General features: G+C 44.6%; 1 protein-coding gene across 5 annotated transcripts in view; it reads left to right on the plus strand.

Annotated features, from left to right (window-relative positions):
• Positions 1–23,682, plus strand: part of ZNF76 (zinc finger protein 76) — a 35,618-nt gene that overhangs the window by 9,730 nt on the left and 2,206 nt on the right. The window contains exons 2-14 of one of the 5 annotated variants that reach the window (XM_043962726.1): positions 4,153–4,321; positions 13,563–13,643; positions 13,795–13,872; positions 14,365–14,564; positions 15,559–15,627; positions 16,142–16,258; positions 18,623–18,698; positions 19,575–19,700; positions 19,960–20,139; positions 21,028–21,261; positions 21,396–21,556; positions 22,547–22,708; positions 23,477–23,590. In XM_043962726.1, coding sequence (XP_043818661.1) covers positions 4,249–4,321; positions 13,563–13,643; positions 13,795–13,872; positions 14,365–14,564; positions 15,559–15,627; positions 16,142–16,258; positions 18,623–18,698; positions 19,575–19,700; positions 19,960–20,139; positions 21,028–21,261; positions 21,396–21,556; positions 22,547–22,708; positions 23,477–23,590 — 1,671 coding nt within the window. In that variant the 5' untranslated portion in view covers positions 4,153–4,248. Of the gene's footprint in view, positions 1–4,152; positions 4,322–13,562; positions 13,644–13,794; positions 13,959–14,364; positions 14,565–15,558; positions 15,628–16,141; positions 16,259–18,622; positions 18,699–19,574; positions 19,701–19,959; positions 20,140–20,974; positions 21,262–21,395; positions 21,557–22,546; positions 22,709–23,476; positions 23,591–23,682 lie in introns of those variants that run through there. The other 4 variants (XM_043962728.1, XM_043962729.1, XM_043962730.1 and 1 more) reach the window with 4 other exon arrangements.

The following is a 23,682-nucleotide window of genomic DNA, read 5'->3' on the forward strand; positions in this document are numbered from 1 at the left end:
CATGTGCGTCAGATTGGAACTCAACTAGAACAAATTGAAGGAACAAATACTGTAAGTATTCATACTTCCTGCTCTCTCCCTCCCATCTCCCCTCCATCCATCTTTGAAAAGAAAATCAAGAAAAAATGTGGGAGTTTTTCCCCACATAATTCCCAACCCCCAACGTGCCTTTATTTTTCTCCTTTCGAGTTTGTGTCACGTGTTAAGACTAGCAGTCAGTTTCATAGCCCGAGAAAGAGCAAAACAACTTTTCCTAATATTTTTTTCACTGTGTTTACATTAATGAGAAGTTATTACATAGAATCAAATGACTTGTGTCCTAATAGATACAAGTTTGAAGGGAGAGTAAATCCAACTCCTTATCTGACTGCTGACTCTGATGTTCTCATTCATTCTCTTACCCCTTCTCGTTATCTGTGTTGTTTAAAGTACCTGTACACCCTTAACACTTCAGGGAAGAAACATCAGTGAACCAAGCTGTAGCAACTGCCAAATTCCCATAAGCCTGGAATATGGCAGAGCAAGAATATTTTGTAGTACCCAACAGTTCATTGAAGTATTGAAGTAATTGTAGGACAGGATAGGAAACAATTTCCAGCACTTCCCATACCATCAACTTTGGTTCATGCCTAAGGGTAGTGACTGCCTCAGCACTTGCTTTAATATTTCACAGATCTGTGGTTTCATCTGAGTGGATGTCCTCTCCATAGATGAAAATTACAGCTCCTTCCATTTCTTCACACACAAACAGGAAAATATTAGAAGGTCCTAATCAACCACAGATGAAACCAAATGTAGTATTTTAAGAAAAATTGTGACACTGTTTGATATGTTCTTCTTTGAATTAATGATCCATCATTATATCAGTGTGGGCACTCTTTCCAATGGTACAGAATCTAAGCCATGGTAGACATGCCTTAGACATTTTCTTGAGTTGCTGTGGCCTCAAACATTCCCTAATCCACTTAACCTAATCTTCCTCACAGGTCTGATGCAAGTCATGTGTGTAGATTTCTAGCAGCTGAGTTGAAACCATATTAAAAAACTACTTAGGATTTTAAAATCATTTGTTGCCATTGCTGTGAGATACTTTAGATAGGCCTTTAATTTCTATATTACACAAATGAAGATTTCTGCAATTAATTGCCTATCTTCTGGAGATGAGCCTCTTAGAACTTAGCTAGGCCACCCCAAGACCACCGTAGTCCATTTCCAGGTCCATGTTAGAATCCTCAGTACCTAGGGAAGCTCTGCCCAAGCTTGTCTTGACAACAGGCTCCCCCCAACACCATGATGATTGTGGTGGAATTATTTTTTTTTTTTTTTGCTCAGGGCAATGAGGGTTAAGTCACTTGCCCAGGGTCACACAGCTAGTAAGTGTCAAGTATCTGAGGCTGGATTTGAACTTAGGTCCTCCTGAATCCAGGGCCAGTGCTTTATCCACTGTGCTACCTAGCTGCCCCTGTGGTGGGATTTTAATAAATGACAATGATACATATTAGATGGAATATAATGATACCTGGGAACTGAAAAATAATCCACTATATTTGGTAATAGCTAGGCTTTATTTAAAGTTCTTTTTTAAAATTTCATTGAAATATATATATTTGCACATATATATGCACATATTTGTATATATAATATATACTGTGAAATTTGGAGAAGAGCAATAGAAATTGTTAAAAGTTTATAAACATGAGAACAGATATTAAATGTGTTAGGGTTGATTTGGAGAAGACTAGGAGGCAAGAATGAACTTGTCTTACTGTATATAGGATTGTTTCCATTCCATTCCAGGACTATAATTTCATTAACATAGGGAATTTTCAATCATGAAACTTCCTCTGCCAATGTAGATGGTAATTGTTGTGGAACTTATAGTTTTTGAGACTTGTGTGTGGCATTGAGTGACACTGAGGGGTTAAGTGATATTCATTCTTATAATGACATAGCCAGTGTGTATTAAGAGACAAGACTTGAACCCAGCTCTTCTTGACCCTGAGGCCCACTCCAAATTCATTATACCATTCTGTCTCTCTACTGATATTTTAATGCTTCCATGTTTCCAAAACATTTTACATACATTTTCTCTCAACCCTTTCAGATCAATACTTCAGGTATCACACCCCTTTTTTTTTTTTTGGTGAGGCAATTGGGGTTAAGTGACTTGCCCAGGGTCACTTAGCTAGTAAGTGTTAAGTGTCTGAGGCCGGATTTGAACTCAGGTCCTCCTGAATCCAGGGCCGGTGCTCTATCCACTGCGACATCTAGCTGCCCCTGGGTATCACATTTTACAAATTAGGAAACTGAGACAGACAAGTTAAATGATTGGCCCATTGTCACACAAGTGTCAGAGGAGGAATTTGTATCCAAATTTACTTAACTCTTGGGGAGGGGAGGGAGGCAGCTAGGTGGCAAAGTGGATAAAGCACTGGCCCTGGATTCAGAAGGACCTGAGTTCAAATCCAGCCTCAGACACTTGACACTTACTAGCTGTGTGACCCTGGGCAAGTCACTTAACCCTCATTGCCCCTCAAAAAACAAAGAAAAAAATAACAATTTACCTAACTCTGATCCAATCTGCTCCACCATTTTGCCTTTCCAACCTAAAACCAGTTTCTTTGAAAGGGAAAAAAATATATATATATACACACACACATATATATGTATATAGGCATTGAGCAAAAGATACAAATTTATCATTAAAAGATGTATATATTTACCTTTTTAAAAAAAAACATCGATTCAAATAAAGGTTTTTATGTTATTATCATCGATGTTCTCTTCATCTTTATCCCATTAATTATCCTTCTTTTCTCTACCAATCAATCAATAAGCATTTAATAAGTTTTTACTATAATAAATGTATGAACAATGTGATTATATGCCACACTGAGGTTTTGTACAAGCCAGATTGGGGTGAAGGGCATGAAGTGCAATCTGTATTCAGATACCAGTGAGGAAGACCTGACCTCACTCGATAATCTGATTACCAAGTTTCTATTGAGCCAGTGATACCTGTATGGCAGTTTGGTGGGGGATGGTAACCACATCGTCAATAAATTAAGATATGAACTTTATCTACATTTCTTTGAGGTTAAATCTTAAAATGAACCTAAACCAGATTTTTTTTTACCAACACATTGCTCCTGTCTCCTTTTGGGTGGAAAGATGTACTTCTTATCAAGTCCTTCCTGTGGAAGGAAGATTTCACTTTGTAGTAGTGGGCACCATGTCATGATAAGATATGGATGGTGCCTGTGCAGGACAGAACAGGCTTTGACCAGGAGTCTGATGAGACAAATTAGACATCATTGCTGGGAAGTACTTTGAAATTAATCCAGATTAAGGGTCTGGGTCCAGAACCAACCTAGGAGATCAGCACAGGCAGGTTGCAAGTATCCAAGTAGGCAGACTGGGTTCAGGGTCAAGAGGAGCTATCAACAGACAACAAGAGTTGTGCCTCCTAAACCCAGGGCAGACGACATCTGTTCTCTGCCCTGGTTGTGCTTTCTGGAGTGCAGCAGGTGGGCAAAGGCTCACAAGCATGTATGTGCCTATAGCTTCAAAGAGGCACCACTCTGCAGGTGATGGTAATTCCTTTTTACAGCATAGATAGAAGGTTAGGCCTTTGGGACCTTGATCTTAATAATCAATAATCTCCTGCTCTTGTACTCACGGACCCTGAAAAGTAGGAGCAGGAGGAAGTATCAGCTACCTGCCCTCTGTTATGCCCACATTCAAGATAGCATTCCATTGGAAAATGGGGTTTGATCAATTAACTCTTACCTTCCAAGTCTTATAACCATAATGCCTCTATTTCTTTTGTATTATCCATTTTGATCTATTACTTAACATGTTTCTTGAAAGTTCTGATAGTTATTGAAATGGTTCACCCACTTTCCTCTTTTGGGGGGGGGGCAATGAGGGTTAGGTGACTTGCCCAGGGTCACACAGCTAGTAAGCGTCAAGTGTCTGAGGCCAGATTTGAACTCAGGTCCTCCTGAATCCAAGGCCAGTGTTTTATCCAATGCACCACCTAGCTGCCCCGAACCCACTTTCCTTTCTAGGCCCTGTCTGTTCCTTCCCAAATGCATTTCCAGCAGAACAGAGCTGTGTTATTGACAGTATATCATTGTCCTCTCTTGTCAGATTTGTGACCTAAAAGGAAATCACTACACCCAGCTGTGGCTTCCAGGGCTGCCCCAAACCAAAATTCATGCCTGAGAGTGCAAGTAGTGGTGTGCCATGGAGAACTTGGGACTGCAGACGGTGACTCTGAGTGATGGGACAACAGCCTTCATCCAACAAGCTGTCAAAGGTAAAAGTCCTTAGGGACCCCCCAGAGCTAGCAGCCCATCAGCTATGGGGCTCTTGGTTGCAAAGAACACTGGAGTCACCTGGAGAAAAGCCACATATATGAAGCCTCCATCCTAACCGCTAATCTTCAAATGTTCTCAGGTACAAGAAACAGGATCTGCTCTATATTAGTTCTCATTCTCAACCTGCCATCATGGCTCTGTCTTCCCTTAGCATGAAAACAGAAACTGACATTTATCTATGATTTGAAGCATTTAACTTCATTATCTCCTTCTAGCCTAACAATAACCAGGTGAGGTGTAAGTAGTATAGGTATTATTAGCCTCAATTCACAGCTGAGGCAAATAAGACTGAAAGAGCTTAAGTGCAAGGTTACACACCAGCTATATAGCTGGTATCAGAAGTGAGAACCTAGGTCTTCTTGACTCCAAGTCTTTTTTTCACTGTATTTCCACTGTGCTTCTTGGTAGCCACAGGATCAAAGCATGTAGATTTGGAAGGGCCTTAGAGATCATCCCATCCAGTCATTTTGTTTTAAATAGGAGAAAAGAGGCCCCAAGAAGGGGAGACACATCCAAGGACCTTCAGAATCAGGATTCAGACACATGTTCTCCAAGTCCAAATTCAGTGTCCTCTCCACTACAGTGTCTTTTCTTGCATATATACTCTATATTTCAGTATTCGCATGAAGCAGCTTGGCACCCTGCATTGTAATAAGACTGACCAGTCAACATGTATTTGTGAGTCCCACTATGTGCTGGCTGAGAAAGAGGAGGGGAGGAGGATACAAAGAAATATAAGTCTAAGGGCAGATAGGTGATACAGTGGATAAAGCACCGGCCCTGGATTCAGGAGAGCCTGAGTTCAAATCTATCCTCAGACACTTGATACTTACTAGCTGTGTGAAGCCTGGGTAAGTCACTTAATCCTCATTGCCCTGCAAAAAAGAAAGAAAAGAAACACAGGTCTTGCTTCTTAGTCCCTGGCATCAAGGAGCTCACAGTGTGCTTGAGGAGATAAGCTACAAGTTATTATTGTGTAGTATTGAGGAAGATCTCTTGTGCAGTTTATTGAGATATAGCTCATTACCCAAGAGTTACATCATTTGTGACTGAAATAATAACTAGCTTTGCAAGGCAGGATACGCTGGTTTCTGTGGGAGTGCAAGAGAGGTCAGGATCACTGTGAGGTAATATAGTAAGAGAAGACTTCGAAGAAGAAGAAGAAGAAGAAGAAGAAGAAGAAGGGAGGCTTGAGCTAAGCTTTAAAAGATGAGCTCAGAGTTTGGTGGAGAAGGAGAAGGAAGGAAGAGATTCTAAAACCCTGTGCAAAACAATAGCTGAGGCTCTGTTGGGGGGAGCAAAAAAAAGCAGCCTTAAATCTCTGCCTCTTCAGATCTTGATTGTTTCCACATGGAACCAAGAAAGCTCAGTGACTTTGCATTTGGGAGCCACTGAACACACTGAGTTTATTGAATTGAAAGCAAGGTTCAGGCTGCAATTTTGTTTTTTTTGGCGAGGCAATTGGGGTTAAGTGACTTGCCCAGGGTCACACAGCTAGTAAGTGTTAAGAGTCTGAGGTCGGATTTGAACTCAGGTCCTCCTGAATCTAGGGCTGGTGCTCTATCCACTGCACCACCTAGCTGCCCCCAGGCTGCAATTTTTAAAGAAAATTTTTTTTGCGGGGCAGTGAGGGTTAAGTGACTTGCCCAGGGTCACACAGCTAATAAGTGTCAAGTGTCTGAGGCCAGATTTGAACTCAGGTCCTCCTGAATCCAGAGCTGGTGCTTTTATCCATCATGCCACCTAGCTACCCCCTGAATAAGTTTCTTGTAAACAACTAATCTAATCCATGATGTGTGTGGATAGATATTTGTTAAATTTAATTTGAGGGGCAGCTAGGTGGCTCAGTGGATAACCACCAGCCCTGGATTCAGGAGGACCTGAGTTCAAATCCGACTTCAGCCACTTGACACTTACTACCTGTCTGACCCTGGACAAGTCACTCAACCCTCATTGCCCTGCAAAAAAAAAAAATTAATTTGAGAGCAACATTACAGAAGATAAGAGTTTGAAGGGAATTTATCAGCCTAGACCAACCCATATACCAAAGAAATTACCAAAGGACTATCTAGCCTCTGCTTGAAAACCTCAAGAAGGGGGAACCCAGCCATCAGTTCTGTGGCTCTCAGAAAAGAATAAATATACCAGATGAGGTCTTAAGGGACAGAATACAGTGGGACTTAGTACCTTCCTGCACCTGGAAGCTGTGTATTTCTTAATGCAGCTCAAGATTTCATTAGCCATTTTTGCTGCTCTATCATACTGAGCTGGAAGTCCAGTAAAACCCCCAAATCTTTTTTTAGAAAAATGTTGTCTAACCATGATACCTCCTCTATATTGTACATATGGAGCCGATTTTTTTGTACCTAAGTGCAACACTCCATTTATCCCTATTTAATTTCATCTTATTAGAGTCAGCCCAATGCTCTAGCCTATCAAGATCCTTTTGAATGTTAACTCTCATTCACTAAGTAGCCATCCCTTCCCATCTTTGTGTCAACTTCAGATTTAATGGACATACTATCTATATCTTTATCCAAGTTATTGATAAAACTATCAAGCAGCATAGGGTTAATTACAGATCCCTGGGGTCCTCCATTGGAGACCTCCTGCCCCACTGATGCTGAACCTTTAACAGTGACTCTTTGAATCTGCCCATCTGCCCCTTTCTGAATTTATCTGATTGAATTATTGTCTAGTCTCCATCTTCACAAAAATAATATGAAATACTTTATCAAGAACTTTGCTAAAATCTAGATAAATTATATCTGCAACATTCCCCTTATCTAGTGATTTACTAACCCTATCTAAATCAGAAGGAAGTCCAATTCAGCTCTTCTTGATGAAGCTGGACTGGCTCTGTCATCACTGCTTCCTATATAGATGTTTACCAAGTATCTCTTTAATGACCTCTTCGAGAATTTTCCCAGGAATCAAAATCAAGTTCACTGGACTCTTGTTTGCATATCATCTCCCCCCTTTTGAAAATCAGGACAACATTTGTCCTTCTGTGGTACCCTTCCTATTTTTCCATGATCTTTCAGTGGCTTAGCCATCCTGTCTTCCAGCTTTTTCAAGATTCAAGGTAGTCGTTCATCTGGGCTGAGTAATTTAAATTGATCAAAGGCAACCAGGTGCTAGCTTATTACCAGCTTACTTATCTTGGGTATCAACACCCATCAGTCATTTGTGTTCTGTCATTTCTATTTCCTTTGCAGAAAAGACAGGAATAAAATAAGAATTCAGCAACTCTGCTTCTTCTCTGTAATCAGTGATCATGATTTCATCTACTCCAAGTGAAGGTCCTCTCCCTTCTTTGATCATTCTTTTTCTACTAGTATTTCATTAAAAGAAAAAAGGTCTGTACACAATGTTTGTCAATCTGACAAGGTCTTGGATACCAGCAGTCATGAAGGCCTATGGAAAATGATAGCAAAATGTGGTTGCCCAGAGAAGTTCATTAGTGTTGTCCATCAGTTTCATGAGCTTGCCCAGGTTCTGGTTAATGAGTGAAGCTCTCACACTTTCCCAGTCACCAGTGGAGTGAAGCAAGGCCCACTCCCATGCTTTTTTTTTTTTGGTGAGGCAATTGGGGTTAAGTGACTTGCCCAGCTAGTAAGTGAGGCCAGATTTGAACTCAGGTCCTCCTGACTCCAAGGCCAGCACTCTATTCACTGCACCACCTAGCTGCCCCTCATTCCCATGCTTTTTAGCATGGTGTTTTCAGAAATGTTGTGAGATACCTTCAAAGGAGAAAAAAATGGCATCAAGGTCTCTACCAGCCTGACAAGAAATTATTTAATTTGAAAATGCTATGAAACAAGACTAAAGTGGAGGGAGAGTTGGTGCATGATTTTTGTTTGCATATGATTATACACTCAATGTAGCTTTTGAGGTTGACATGCAGTATAGTATGGAACAATTCTCTGCTGCTTGTGCTAATTTTGGCCTAAGAATTTAACACCAAAAAAAAACACAAGTTCTCCACCAGCCAGCACCCCACCATCTATATGTGGAACCATTGGTTACTGCAAATGGAGAGGTTTTGAATGTTCTAGATAAGTTCACTTACCTTGGCAGTATACTTTTCAGGTATGTCATACATAGATAATGAGGTTGACACACTTATTGCCAGATTTAGCTCAGCATTTCGGAGGCTCCAAAGGAAAGTGTGGGAGAGAAGACTGCCTACCAAACTGAAGGTCTACAGAGCTTCTGTGCTGACCTCATTGTATGTCTATGAAAACAGGACAGTCTACTAGTTCCATGCCAGGAAATTAAATCGCTTCCATTTGAATTGTCTTAAGAAGATTCTAAAGGTCACCTGGCAAGATAAGGTACTGGATACTGAGGTCCTTTCTCCAGCTTTTAACCAAGCATTTAAACTCTGTTACAGAGTACAGCTCCAATGGACTGGCCACATTATTCAAATGCCAAAAGTATGTCTGCCTAACATTATTTTATGCAGAACTCACACAAAGCAGGCAATTGCATGAAGGTCAGAAGTGATACAAGGACACTCTCAAGATCTCTCTGAAGAACTTTGGTATCAATTGCAGTAGCTCGAAAGAAATATGAGATGCACAAATTTAGAGACATCTCCACCCTAAATGTTCATGTGAACTATTTGTGTCCAGCCTGTGGTGGAGCCTTCCAAGCTCATATTGGTCTGATCAGCCACAGTCAGACATACTGTACCTTGACCCCAGAATAGTAATGTCAATTTGGTTCTCTTCAAGAACAAAGGACAACCAATCTACCAGTATAACTTTAAAGAAACCTTTCTTGTTGTCCTTAGCTTCCCTTGCCAGCCCAATTCATTCTGTGCTTAAGCAGTTATGACACTGTTTTTACAGAACCATTCCACACTCTTATATTCATCCTCTGTTGTCTGGTCTTGCTTCCATCTTCTATACCAGAAATTTCAGTTGGTTGGTAAGTTCCCTGTGGATTCACATCCAACTCTTCATATAAATCCCATTTTCCTTCCTCATTGGAATTGTTTTCATTTGAATCTGCAGAATATAATTCTTGTGTGTCTCCCATCCTTCCTGGATTGACTTTCCCTGATGCATCTTAATCCATGGAATCTTTCTTCTGAACCCTTTGAAAGCCTATTTCATGACATTGTCTCTAGACTTAGGAGTTCATCTTATTTTGAGACAACCTAATCTAAAGAGTCAATGTAGTATAGTTGATAGAGAGGCTGGTTGGAAGCAGGAAGACATGCATTTGGGTCCCATTTTGTGGTTTTTTTTGTTTATTTGTTTGTTTGCTGAGACAATTGGGGTTAAGTGACTTGCCCAGGGTCACACAGCTAGTAAGTGTCAAGGGTTTGAGGCTGGATTTGAACTCAGGTCCTCCTGAATCCAGGGTCAATGTTCTATCCACTGTGCCACCTAGCTGCCCCTGGGTCCCATTTTTAAAGCATGCTCTGTATCACACAGGTCTGTCACCATGGATGGGCAGTTTCCCCTAAGCAGAACAGGTACTCATCTTCCTCATTGGGAGTTCCCTGTTACAGTGAAATTGCATGTTGGATTCAAAGACAAAAAATGTCTAGCCTTGATTACAAAAGGAAGAATTATCACTTTCTAACTCAGAACACTCAATTCAATTCCTTAAGGATTTATTGTAGTGTTGTTAAGTTGTGTCTGACTCTTTATGACCCCATTTGGGGTTTTCTTGGCAAAGATACTGGAGTGGTTTTCATTTCCTTCTCCAGCTCATTTAACAGATGAGCAAACTGAGACAAACAGGGTTAAGTGACTTACCCAGGGTCACACAGCTGATAAGTTTCTGAGGCTGGATTTGAACTCAGATAGATAAGTTTTCCTGATTCCAAACTCAGTGCTCTATCTACTCTGGCACCTAGCTGCCTCTAGTGTGTGCAAGGCATTATATTTGGTCCTTGAGATACAAAGAAAAATTAAATCATCCCTGCCCTCAAAAAGCTTAAATTTTACTAAAAAATACAATATGTAAACATACATAAATGCAAGATATTTGGAGGACAGAGAGAACACTATCAGCCAGGGTCATGAGGAAAAGCTTCCTGTGGGAGATGGCACTCAAACTGAGCCTTGAGAAAAACTAAGAATTCTAAAAGGAAGAGGTGAAGAGGGAGTACATTCCAGGCATGAGAGGGAGATGGCATGTGATAGCCTGTGCAACATTAATCCCCTGTCATCTTTTCTCTCTATTGCAAATACAGTGGAAAAGTTTAGAGACTTATTTCCAGTACAATATATATTTCCTATTGCAAACCAGTTCCATATTAAAAATAGGTCTCCTGGTCCAGTCTTCCCCTACAAGTAATGGACAAGTTACTTTACTTTGCTTGGAAAATCCATGTGTTTTCATGTTCCTTTATTTCCTTGGTAGTGTCTTCATTCTCTCTGTCTTGGTATCTCTGTCTCTTTCTTTTCATCCCTCCTTTTTTGTTTATTTCTATCTGCTTACACATCCCTTTGTCTCTTCACTGCACAAACCCAGGTCACAGTACTGTGAACAGACAAGTAAATATTTCCACTTGGTGTATCTGTGGCCATGTAAGGCTTTTTTTCTGAGGCGTAGGTTGAATCAGATTCTCTAGAACAGTGAGGAGCTCTGCAGTGTCTGTCATGATGTCTGTCCTGAGAGTTCTTGGGAGAGACATTATGGACATCATTTCACTACCAGGGCTTCTGAAGTGTTATTTCCCACTTGCTTCTTAGATTTCGTTTTCTAAGTTTAGATCTCGCTTTTTCATCTTTAGTTATTCATTTCCCCTTCACAGATTCTATTCTTCTCATTTTTTAGAAGACTATCGGGGCGGGGGGTGGGGAAACCGACTTCCCCCATATAATTCACTGCAACACTTTTCTGTTATTTTGAAATTGTAACTTCATCTACCAACAGAGACTTCTCAGGGGTGTTTAGAAAAATTAGCAAAGCACAGTTTGAACTTGCCAAGACAGACAAGATCAAAATGAATGGAACGTCCAGTTGCTTTCTGGAATGAATGAGAGGGCAGAGTCACTCGATAGTTCACCATTTCACAATTGGGATGCATCTTAGAGGTCTTTTACTTCAAACCGTGACTGAATCAGAATCTCTTTTGCAACATCACATTACAAAAAGCGATTCCCCCAACATTTCCAATTATGAAGAAGCTTCAACCTCTCCGCACAGCCCAGTCCACTTTTGCGTTTCACTTCCCATTCCAAACTGCCTCCCTCCTTGCTCCAGACAAAAGTATTTCTTTGGGGTTACTCTTTACCTCCCACCTTGCATTAACTACCTGATCCTTATTTTTCTGGATAAAAGGTACTTAAGCTCTAAACCTGAAACTTGAAAAGAAAGCAAATCCTAAATGTAAATAGCATCCTTCAGTTACCTAGTAATCATTTTCCCTCTCTTGTTGGGATTCTCTCAGAAACGCAGTGACATTTCTACTCACTCTCTGTCTCTGTCTCCCTGTCTCTGTCTATCTCTCTGTCTGTCTGTCTCTCTCTCTCTCTCTCTCTCTGTCTCAATCTTCTCTTAGTCTTTTGCTTAAAGCAACATTTTCTGGAATAGATTGAGACAAAGGAAAGCAAGAATTTTAGGAAACCTAGATTCTGATTATTTCTTTCCACAGCTCATTATGTGAAATTTACTCCCCTTTAGTATGTTGGGATGAGAATACTAAAGATCTATGAAAACTAAGAAGGATGGCAGTTGACCAAAACCTATTTATTCACATAACCCTTCACCAGTTTAGAGTTAAAATAGCAGTGGATAAAAAGGGGAAATCATATGAATAAATATGGTAACTAATGATTTAAATATTTGGCCTTTATTTGTGTACTCCTGTGAATGGGTTTACCTTAGGTTTCTATCCTGGACCCTCTGTTTCTCTAAATGACCTCAACATGTATATGTACAGGGCTTTGAAGTTTACCAGTCTAACCATTGTCTCTCTTCTGAATTCCATTCTTCTCTCACCAACTGTTTAATGGAGATCTCTACCTGGATGTCCCATAAGCATCTCAAATTCAACATGTCTAAAATGGAATGTGTTGTCTCTCTCCCTAACCTCACCCTTCCTCTTAACTTCCCCATTTCTTTCAAGGACACCCCCATGCTTCCAGTCCTCCAGATTTGAGACTCTAGAACCATCCTCAACTGCCCATTCTTCTTCACTTCCAATATCCATTTGGTTGACAAGTCTTTCTGCCTTCACATCTTTGGCACAGGACCACCATCCTAGTTCAGTCCCTTACCACCTCTCACTTGGGCTATTTTCATAGTCTCCTAATCAGTATCCCTACTTCCAGTCTCTCCTCTCTACAATATGCCTTTACATAATTGCCAAATTGGTATTCCTAAAAGACAGATTTGACTATTCATGTCATACCTTCACTGCTCAAAAAGCTTCAGTAGCTCCCTGTTGCCCAGAGGATAAAGTACATTTAAAGCCTAAATTTGATGTTACCACCCCTCAAACATTCTGTGTTCCAACCAAACTAATCTTGATAATTCCTCATTCGTAAGATTCCATCTCCCCGCCATGCCCCAAATCTGGAATATTCTCCCTCCTTATCTCTACGCATAAGTCCATTCATGGCCGAATTCAAGTGTCACTTGTTACAGAAGACCTTTTCTAACTTGACCATTTGTTCACACTTTCCCCCTGCCCCAAAATTAGGCTCCTTGGGCAGGGGGTGGGGGGTGGGGGCAGATACTCTTTCATTTTAATCTTTGTATTTCTAGCACCTAGCACAGTCCCTGGCAAATAGTAGGTACTTAATAAATGTTTGTTGAACTTAATTGAATTACTATGGACTGCTAGCTATTAAGGGTTTATTTTGTCTTCCCCTCTCCTCAATTATTTCAGTAACTTTTGGTTGCCTTGTCCTTCACCTCATGGAGGTGACCTGGGAGGACATGGACAGAAATAGCGATGTAAATGAAGAGTCTCAGAGTTCCTGCTTCATGGATGGTCTCTATCTCTGCTGTCTCCATTCACAAAGGCTGGGGATATGGTATATGGGAGGGAAATGAGTATTCGTGCCCTGCCCTGTACTGTGGAGAAGAAGCACTAGAAATTCAGATGGGTTCTTGCTGTAACACTGTTTTTAAGCCAACCATTTCTTAGCCCATTAGACCAGTCATTTCTTAGTCTTTGACCAACTTACCTTTATTTCCATTGTTCAGGAGAGAAACTACTCGAAGGGCAAGTGATTCAGCTTGAGGATGGAACCACAGCCTATATCCACCAAGTGACAGTCGAGAAAGGTGAGGGAAGGCCTTTCTTGTGCTTAGGACAGCCTGGAACAGACCTCCAAAGCAAGGACTTTTCTGAGGCCTAGAGACAGCTGCCCTAGGAGGTAAGACCTGGGGCAAGGGAGTCATTAGTCACATTTCTTTTGTTTGTTTGCTTTTGTAGAATCTCTTTCCTTTGAAGATGGACAGCCTGTACAGTTGGAAGATGGTAGCATGGCCTATATACACCGCACACCCAAAGGTGCATGTCAGCGGGGGACTGGAGGGAAAGGGGGTGATATAGAGCCAAACACTATCTTCACTCCTAGGAGTTTGCAGGGGGCTAGGGTAAGTGTGGGCATAATGGGTGGCAAGATTCCTCAAGGTCTTTATTGTTACAAAACAACAGTATCCCCCTGAATATCTAACTGGGGACAGGGTATGATTTTATATTCCCTCTGGCTTGTTGTCAGATTATTGTCCTCCAGGAGGTGAGGTTTAGAGTTACTGATAATGTTCACTTACCCAGCCAGGTTCTTTAGAAGACCTTGTCCTGAGAGAGGGACGATCCAATGATGCCCCTATTGCCAAGGAATCCCATGGCCTTTAGCTCTAGGGAGGATGAAAGCCATCCACAGGCCTTGGAGAGTCCTCATAGGAGAAAGATACCCTTCCAACTGAGACGATGCATACTGATCTTTAAGCAGTAGTTGTTACTGTGTGCCAACTGTGCCCCTTTTTCCCTTCTCCACAGAGGGCTATGACCCTAATGCCCTGGAAGCTGTCCAACTGGAAGATGGCTCCACTGCCTACATCCACCACCCAGTGGCCATGCCCTCTGAGAGCACCGTTCTGGCTGTACAGACGCAAGTGGGCCTGGAGGATCTGGCGGCGGAGGAGGATGAAACCTTCAGTGCAGATGCTGTGGTGGCCCTGGAGCAGTACACCAGCAAGGTGAGATAATAGCTGGCAGCTGAGGAAAGCCAGCTACTGGCTCCACAGCATCTCTCGTTGTGACACACCAGCCTCCAGGGGAGTGGGGGACAGTGGGCCCTGAAGGGAGTGAGCTACAGGCCAGGCCTGGGAACCTTCACCGGGGCCTTCTGTCCCTCCCTCATTGAGGTCATGGGCTGATTAGTCACTGCTGGGCAACAGCTGCTTATACACAGCCTCATCTGCCCTGACTGCAAAAGAGGCTGCCTCTGGTGGGGCTTAGGGCTGAGTGTAGCTTAGCTGACTTGTTGTCTGAGAAGGACTAGACAGGCGATTCATGTTCTTGTTCTTTGTGATGGCCATTTAAGTCAGCAGCCCTTCTGTTTTCTTTCCCTTCTCTCTCTCTCTCTCTCTCTCTCTCTCTCTCTCTCTCTCTCTCTCTCTCTCTCTCTCTCTCACACACACACACACACACACACACTTATGGCTCTTGGGGAAAGTCATCTCAATGGGTAAGGATTAGGTTAGACCCTCTAAAGTAGCTGTGACACTTTAGAACATAAGAACAATCACTACCACAGTACATCTACGTAAGGGAAACTTAAAGAGACAAGGCTCATCCTTGCGCCCTGAAGGTCAATCACTTCTGTCTCTTCTGGAGCTAGTTATCTTACCCATTTGTCTGAAGACTAAATATACCTTTCTTTAGTGCAGTGGAAAGAGCCCTAGAGAGACCTGGGTTCTAGTCTCAGCTCTGGCACTAATTTTGTGTCCTTGAGCAAGTCACTTCCCCTTTCTAGGCCTCAGTTTCCCCATATGTAAAAACTGACCTACTTTCTGTAGTACTTAAGATTAACCAAGTGCTTTTCTCACAACCACCCTGTGAGGTGGCATGTTACTAAAATGTTTACTAAGCCTTAAAATGTCTTGGGTTTTTCTCAGAAGCTTCGGGGTCAGTTAGTGTACGTGTACATCAAATAGGGAACACCCATGTTCATGCTTCTTCCGACCACAGGTGTCTGATGTGGAGGAGGGTGTCCATTCCCAGCTGAAGATGGATGAGTCTGGCCTTGCTTCTTCCCAGGTATGTGCTGTTAAGTTACTAGTCTGGGACTAGGAAGCTCACTGAGCCCAGCTATGGCTGTGCCAATAGTTCACAGTTCACACAGCTGCCTGAGGATGGCTCTCCTCCTGTCTATTCTGCCCCCGCCATTCACCCTAGAGTAAATGTAGCTACTCCTTTTTTTTTTTTTGCGGGGCAATGGGGGTTAAGTGACTTGCCCAGGGTCACACAGCTAGTAAGTGTCAAGTGTCTGAGGCTGGATTTGAACTCAGGTACTCCTGAATCCAGGGCCGGTGCTTTATCCACTGCGCCACCTAGCCGCCCCCTACTCCTTTCTTTTGTAGCATGCCCTACAACAGATCTGCCTAGATCTGTCTCCCTACAGGACACTCACCTCACCCAGGTTTCCCTAGCAGGCCAAACCCCATTTCTTAAACCTGAACCATGCCAACCGACTCATTTGTTCTGCCCTCTTTGTCCTCCACTCCTCTCAGATGGGAGGACGGAATCGAGAATTTCCAGTTCTCCTTTGCAGGTCCTGCACAATAGCCAGCCCCCTCACAATGGCAAAGGGCAGCAGGTTGGAGATAGAGCATTCCGCTGCGGGTACAAGGGCTGTGGCCGGCTTTACACCACTGCTCATCATTTGAAAGTAAGTCTGCCAGCAGATGTTCTGTGCCATTCCCCAGGCTATAACTTGGTCCTTCCAGTCTAGCCAAAACGAGGTGAAACATCCCTGGCACATGCATCCTTACTATTCAGGGCCCTATGCCAGATGGTCAGGGCTCAGTGTAGGAATAGGAGGCTAGGGGGCACAGGGCCATGTAGAAAGAGAAAGTCCCCATTCAAGGTGATAGAAGAGGGGTCCTCTAGCAATGGGAGCTGTCAGGGGCTTCAGAGTCCCTCTCTAGCCCCAGTTGGCCTCTGAGAGATGGTTTGTTTTTTTCTTCCTCCTCTGTCTCATGTAGCCTTACTTTTTTATAGTCCCAAATTCTCCCCTAGCCCCCAGTTAGGAATGCTCATCACAACATCCCTAACAACTATTCAGCCAACTTCTGCTTAAATACCTTCACTGACAGGGAACTTACTACCTCTGGAAGCAACCCATTATCTTCTTGAGTTCGATCACTTTATCAAGCCCAAATCAGCCTTTTGGCCACATCCACCCATTGGTTCCAGTTTTTCTTTGAGTCAGGTGGTCTACAAAAGACCGAGAGGCATGAACATAAATAAGGCTATCTTGGGATCTCATATACCTTTTGAAAATACCTCTTCTGGATTTCCATGGAGTAAATAAATAAGTAAATGTGAATAACAACTGACATTAGCAATGAACCTGAATACTATGATTATACTGCTCAATCTTGGCCCCCCAGAATAAAAAGGAAAATGCCTTCTCTGCAGAGATGGTGGACTGTGGGTGTGAAATACTATATACACTGTTACACTCAGCTGATATATTGGTTAGTTTTGCCAAACTGCTTTTTATCCTCCTGTCTTTATTATTTGTTTTCAGGGATGACTCTTTGAGGAGAGGCATGTTTGGAATTGAAGGTTATGGGGTGGGGGGGAGGCAATGAGGGTTAAGTGACTTGTCCAGGGTCACACAGCTAGTAAGTGTCAAGTGCTTGAGGCTGGATTTGAACTCAGGTCCTCCTGAATCCAGGGCCAGTGAAGGTTATTTTAAAAGCAAAATATATCAATAAGATCTTAAAAACTGACATTTCTGCATAGCATCTTAAATTTTCCCAAGTGTTTTACATATATTATTCCCTTTGAGTCTCAGAGTAAACCTATGAGGTGAGCACTAGAGTTATTATTCTCATTTTACAAATAAGGAAATAGGCTCACAGAGGTTGTGAATTGCCTAAAGCCACATGGATGGTAAGCATCAGAGGCCAGATTTGAACACAAGTCTTTCTGGCTCCAAGTCCAACACACTGTCGTCTACTTTGCCACTGCCTCCCTGTGTTGTGTGATTGTGACCTGCATTTCCCCTCCACACTCTGGTTGGGTCTGCATTGATTGGACTCCTTGCTGACAGATGTCCCCTCTGGACAGCTCCAGAAGTCGCCTTTGTCTTTGGGGGCTGGAGGGGAATGAGACAAGAATCACAGCTCAGGCTTTCCTAGGGCTTTGCTTAGAAAGGACTGTGCTTTCTCTCATTTCATTGGTACCTGTGACCCTGTGAAGCAGTTGTCCCCATTTTGCAGGTGAAGAACCAAAGCCAGAATTTGAATGCAGGTCTTTTTAGTCCAAATCTAGGGCTCCACATAGTACCACATGGTACCATACTACCATTCCAGATATCTCATGTCTGAAACAGGATATTCTATTCAATTCAGTCAGTGCTGGGGATACAAATAAGAGAAGACAGTTCCTGCCCTCAAGGAGCTTATAATCTAATGGGGGAAGACAACAAACAAAAGGAAGTTAGAAGGGGAAGGGGGTGCTCAGGGATTGGGGAGTTGAGACCCCACAGAGTTCAGTTTGCAGAATAGAGCTATCTAGAAGGCCAAGTTCTGCCATCTCTAAAGAGAAGCATTGGGAGGAGTTGGGGATTCTACCTTTTAGTCCTCAAGTCAGAGGGAAGAGAAGGCTGAGAGAGGTGGCATCCAATGTTTGAGTTAGCAACTGGGTGAGGAGGTGAGAAGTGTCGAGTTTATCCTGGGAGGGGCATCTTTTTCACTTGAAACCTGTGTAACCAGATCAAAGTGGAGATATGAATGTACACCTCCCTTTGAAGACTATTCAGAGATAACCTTTGGAATTTCTTATCTGATTCCTCCCTCAGGTGGAACTGTCTCACCATTGATGTCAGTCTGAAAACCTTTTGCTCTTCATGGTGACCAACAGGAGAGGGGGGCAGGGTGGAAATGCACAAATAGAAAGAAAAAACAATTGGAAGGCAGGCAGGGAGCCTGGGTCCTGGTGCCCTGGGCCCCAAAGAAGAGCAGAGGAGCCCAGGTCACTGGTTCTGTCCATCTGAATTCTGCTTTCTCTCATGACCCCACAGGTACATGAAAGAGCCCACACAGGAGATCGGCCATACAGGTGTGACTTTCCCAGCTGTGGAAAGGCCTTTGCCACAGGTAAAACAATCAGTGGGTCTGAGAGGACTGACTACATATGGGGAGGAATGGCACCACCAGGTTGTTTGGCAAGAACTGGGGGAAGTCCAAGATGTTTCTTCTTGTTTGGGTTTTCTTGGCAAAGATACTGGAGTGGTTTGCCATTTCCTTCTTCAGCTCATTTGACAAATGAGAAAACTGAGGCCAACAGGGTGAAGTGACTTGCCCAGGGTCACATAGCTAGGAAATGTTGAAGGCCAAATTTAAACTCAGGTCCTCCTGACTCCAGGTCTGTGCTCTGTCCACTGCCACCTAGCTGCCCCAATCCAAAATCAGAACCTATCCAAAAATAAGCTTTCACCTAGTAGGGCTTTTTTGGTTTCTAAATAGTGAATAAGGGATAACATAATCTGTTGAAAAGAACACTGTATTAGGAATCAAGAGAACTGGGTCTCATTTTCCACGTGCTACATTCTAGCTCTGTTACTTTACTTTGGAGAAATCACTTCCCCTCTCTGAGCCTCAGTTTCCTTATCTGTGAAATTAGGACCATGAGCTGAGGTTATCTCTAAGATCTCTCCCAACTCTATAATTGTCAATGGCTCAGACTGACCTAAGAGGAGGGAGGTAGGACTGTCCCCTGTAGTCCCTTTGTGACTGATTTAGAACAGAGTGGAGAAAAACACAGGCCTCTCAGGTTGAGAGGGCAAAAGTCAGGAACCTAATGGGCCAGACTTGAGGTTGGGGAAAGCTGGAACTAGGAGCACCTAAGCCTTTGGAGTGTGGATAATTATGTCCATGTTGGAGAGGGAAGAGGGATGGTGGAGAAATCTCCATGGGAGGTTAGGCCTCCAGGAAGTCCCAATGGATACCTACTTCTCCCCCACACACACACAGGGTATGGTCTGAAGAGTCATGTGCGCACCCATACTGGTGAGAAGCCATACAAGTGCCCAGAGGAACTGTGCAACAAGGCCTTCAAGACATCAGGAGACCTGCAGAAGCATGTCCGCACCCACACTGGTGGGCCTCCTGCCTCTACTGTCATTTTGGTTCTCCCTGCTCTCTGACACAACAGCCTGTGATTTTCCCTTCATGTTTTCCCATTCCTTCCAAGCATGATTCCACTCTCAAAGAAAGCTACCCCCATTCCAACTCCTCCCCTCTCCTCAAACTCAGAGCATTCTTGTGCCCTGGGCACAAAATGTTTCCATCACATCCCTCTCTGCCTACCTCTGCACAGGTCTCCCATGCTGCCCTTATCTGTCCTGGTCTCCTACAGGTGAACGCCCATTCCGGTGCCCCTTTGAGGGCTGTGGCCGATCTTTCACTACTTCTAACATCCGAAAAGTACACGTCCGCACTCACACGGGGGAGAGGCCCTATACCTGCCCGGAGCCCCACTGTGGGCGTGGCTTCACCAGTGCCACCAACTACAAGAACCACGTGCGCATTCACACAGGTGGGACAGCTGGCACCCAAGAACCCTCCCTAGCTCCAGCCCAGGACCCTTCCTCACCCTGTCCCCACTTGCAGGGATTCCAGCTGCTCTTGACCTAGGCAATTTCCTCATTTCACAATCTGACAACCTTTCCCTTCTGGGTACTCCATGATGGGCAGGAAGGTTAATGTTCTGCTGAATCAACACCTTGAGTTTGGTTGGTATTTTTGTTAATGGGCCTCCCCATTCTGACTGGTGTTGGCAGACCCAGGTCCCACAAAGGTAGCTCTCAGTTTCCTGCTCCTCTACTACCTATACCGAGTTCTTCCTCTCCAGCTATAGCCCCAGGAGATAAACCAAGATGGGAACAGGTGGGGGAAAGGTAGATTGTAATGTTCCCCTTGTCCTCCCCCATCCACCTGCCATGGAACTCTTGCACATCCCACCCCCCTCACATTATTTTCCCCATCTCCTGGTTTCAGGGCCCACACCCTTAGCTTTGCATGTCACTTCCCCGAAACTCTGTATACCCTCCCCTTCATTGGCTTTGTATTGTTCCCTCAGTGCCCATCCTCTCTTGCACCCCCATGTCAAGCCCACAAGCAAGCATTTATTCCACGTTCCACTTGATGGCTACATCTCTCCCTCTGTCCCACCTACTCTTCCCTTAGCAACTGTAGCACCCTGGACCAGGCCCTGTGCCCCCATTCTCAACCCCATCCCTCCACCCTGTGCCCCCCCAGGTCTCCTCTCACAGCCCCATCTCCTTGCTCGGTCCCCCTAGCTCTCCTCTCACCACCTCTGTCCCCCCAGTTCCTTACTCACCAGCCCCATCCTCCCCTCTCTGTCCCCCTAGTTCCCCCCTCGCCAGCCCTAGTCCCCGCCCCCCTCACAGCCCAGTGTCCCCAGGGGAGAAGCCGTACGTCTGCACCGTGCCGGGCTGCGGCAAGCGCTTCACTGAGTACTCGAGCCTGTACAAACACCACGTGGTGCACACCCACTGCAAGCCCTACACCTGCAGTAGCTGTGGCAAGACCTACAGACAGACCTCCACCCTGGCCATGCACAAGCGCAGCGCCCATGGCGAGCTGGAGGCGACCGAGGAGAGTGAGCAGGCCCTCTATGAGCAGCAGCAGCTGGAAGGTGAGGGGCAGGGGCTCCCCACACACCCCTGGCACCGGCCCCGAGGAGGTGGGGCCAGCATGCCCGGGAGAGGGGAAAATCAAGCGCTGGTATACTGACCAGCGACTAACCCGTGCCTCCCCTCCCTCCCCCAGCTGCTTCTGCAGCTGAGGAGAGCCCCCCGCCCCAAAGATCTCACATCACTTTCCTATCAGAGGTGAAGGAAGAGGGTGACATCCCAGCACAGGTGACCATGGTGACAGAGGAGGATGGGGCTCCCCAGGTGGCCCTGATCACCCAAGATGGCACCCAACAGGTACAGGCTCCAGGGCTCAGGGGGGAGGGGGGAGATCCCCTCTTGCTGACAAAATCACATGCTTATCTCAGGAGAGGTCATCATCGAGAGGACTGTGTGTTTGCGTGTCTGTAATGGCCCCCGGCTCCCAAACCTTCCACCTTCACAGACTTGTAGGAGGTGGCAGAAGCCAGGGCCACACAATCCCCAGAGAGTAGCCTGGCCAGGTCTGTGACTTAGACGGACACCTTGGTCCTTGTGAGTTCTGGCCAAAAAGCTCCAAGAGTACTGGTTCCAGTCCTCTGGGGAACAAGACAGGGAGCCGGAGAAAGCCCAGGAGAGGCAGCAGGAAGCTCCAGGCCTTTGCCACAGACTCCTAGTTGCCTAGATTGGTAACCTGTGGCAAGTCGCTTCACTTTTCTGCCTCACTCTCCTCATCTGTCCAAAGGAGACAATGATATCTTTCCTGTTTGCTTCAGTTATTGGGAAGCTCCAGTCATCTACTGTATGCACAGCATTGTACGAATGCAAGTTGTTCATGTTGGTGGTGTTTAGGATCATAAGATCGAGAGGCAGATCCACAATCATGGGCCTTAGACATTAAAGATAATCTAGTCCACCCTCCTTATTTGACAGATACGGCTCTGGCAGGGACAGGGACAGGGACTTGCCCAGAATTATATAGAAAGTAAGGAGCAGAGCTTAGATTCCACACTCCCTAGCCCTACCATAGGCCTCTATCCCAAAGCAGTCTCATTTGGTACTTAGTGACTGGTGTATAATCCCCTGGACGGCAGGGATCGCTGCCTTCTCCTTCATTTGTGTATATCTGTCTCAGCATTGTCAAGAAGAACTTTAATCAACATTTGTTCAATTGTGAAGCAAGTGGGCCCGGGTTATGTCCTTATAATCCCAACAAGAAAGCTTTGATAAACAACCAATGAAGGGCATCCAGGGGTTTAACCCATAGACAGGATAATCTTCTCTTCCCTTCAAACCTCTTACCTACAGGTCAGTCTGTCCCCTGAAGACTTGCAGGCCCTCGGAAGTGCCATCAGCATGGTGACCCAGCATGGTGGCACGACCCTCACCATCCCCAGCCCTGAAGACCTGGCCACCTCCGGCACACATACTGTCACCATGGTCAGCGCGGACGGCACCGAGACACAGCCAGTATGACCAGGGCTTTTGTTTTCTCTCTGTCATTCCCAGTAGAGGCATACAAGCCATAGTGGGGTTACTCAATCCCTCTTGTTACTCCGATGATGCCTCTTGCTCCTCCTCAAGAGGGATTCCTCAGGTTGACATCAATATGATCTTAAAGACTAATGGATCCAGAGTCAGGAGACCCATTAGTCCCAGTCACCTGCTATGAGGCCTCTCCTCTCTGGGGGTCACTTTCATACTCTATAAAGTGTGGCTGCAGGGGGTGGGACCAGATGAGCTCCAAGGTTCTTTAATGTTCTCAAATTCTGTGATTCAAAACCCCTGGGCCAGGGGCGGCTAGGTGGCGCAATAGATAAAGCACCGGCCCTGGATTCAGGAGTTCCTGAGTTCAAATCCGGCCTCAGACACTTGACACTTACTAGCTGTGTGACCCTGGGCAAGTCACTTAACCCCATTGCCCCGTAAAAAAAAAAAAATGGGGGGGCTAGGTGGCGCAGTGGATAGAGCACCGGCCCTGGAGTCAGGAGTACCTGAGTTCAAATCCGGCCTTACTAGCAGTGTGACCCTGGGCAAGTCACTTAACCCCAATTGCCTCACTAAAACAAACAAAACAAACAAACAAAAAAACCTGGGCCATCGTCACTTAGCACTGAACCTCAGGCTAATTAGCTGAGTCCTAATAGTCTTCTCCATCCTTTCCTTAGTCTTTCCAGGATGCCAGGGAATAAACTGGGAGGGAAAAAAAAAAAACAACAAAACTTTTCTGTGTTTCAGGTTACCATCATAACCTCTGGAGCCATGGTGACGGAGGATTCAGCGGTAGCATCCCTTCATCACCAGCAGGTGGCACTGTTGGCCACAGCCAATGGGACTCACATTGCAGTTCAGGTATGTGGATCACAGGGAATCAGGAAGAGGAACAGGATATTACAGGAGTCCAGAGGGAAAAGAAATTTGAAATGGATTTTTAGAAAGAACCT

The sequence above is a fragment of the Dromiciops gliroides genome, chromosome 4, assembly GCF_019393635.1.
Source record: "Dromiciops gliroides isolate mDroGli1 chromosome 4, mDroGli1.pri, whole genome shotgun sequence".
In the NCBI taxonomy this organism is placed as follows: domain Eukaryota; kingdom Metazoa; phylum Chordata; class Mammalia; order Microbiotheria; family Microbiotheriidae; genus Dromiciops; species Dromiciops gliroides.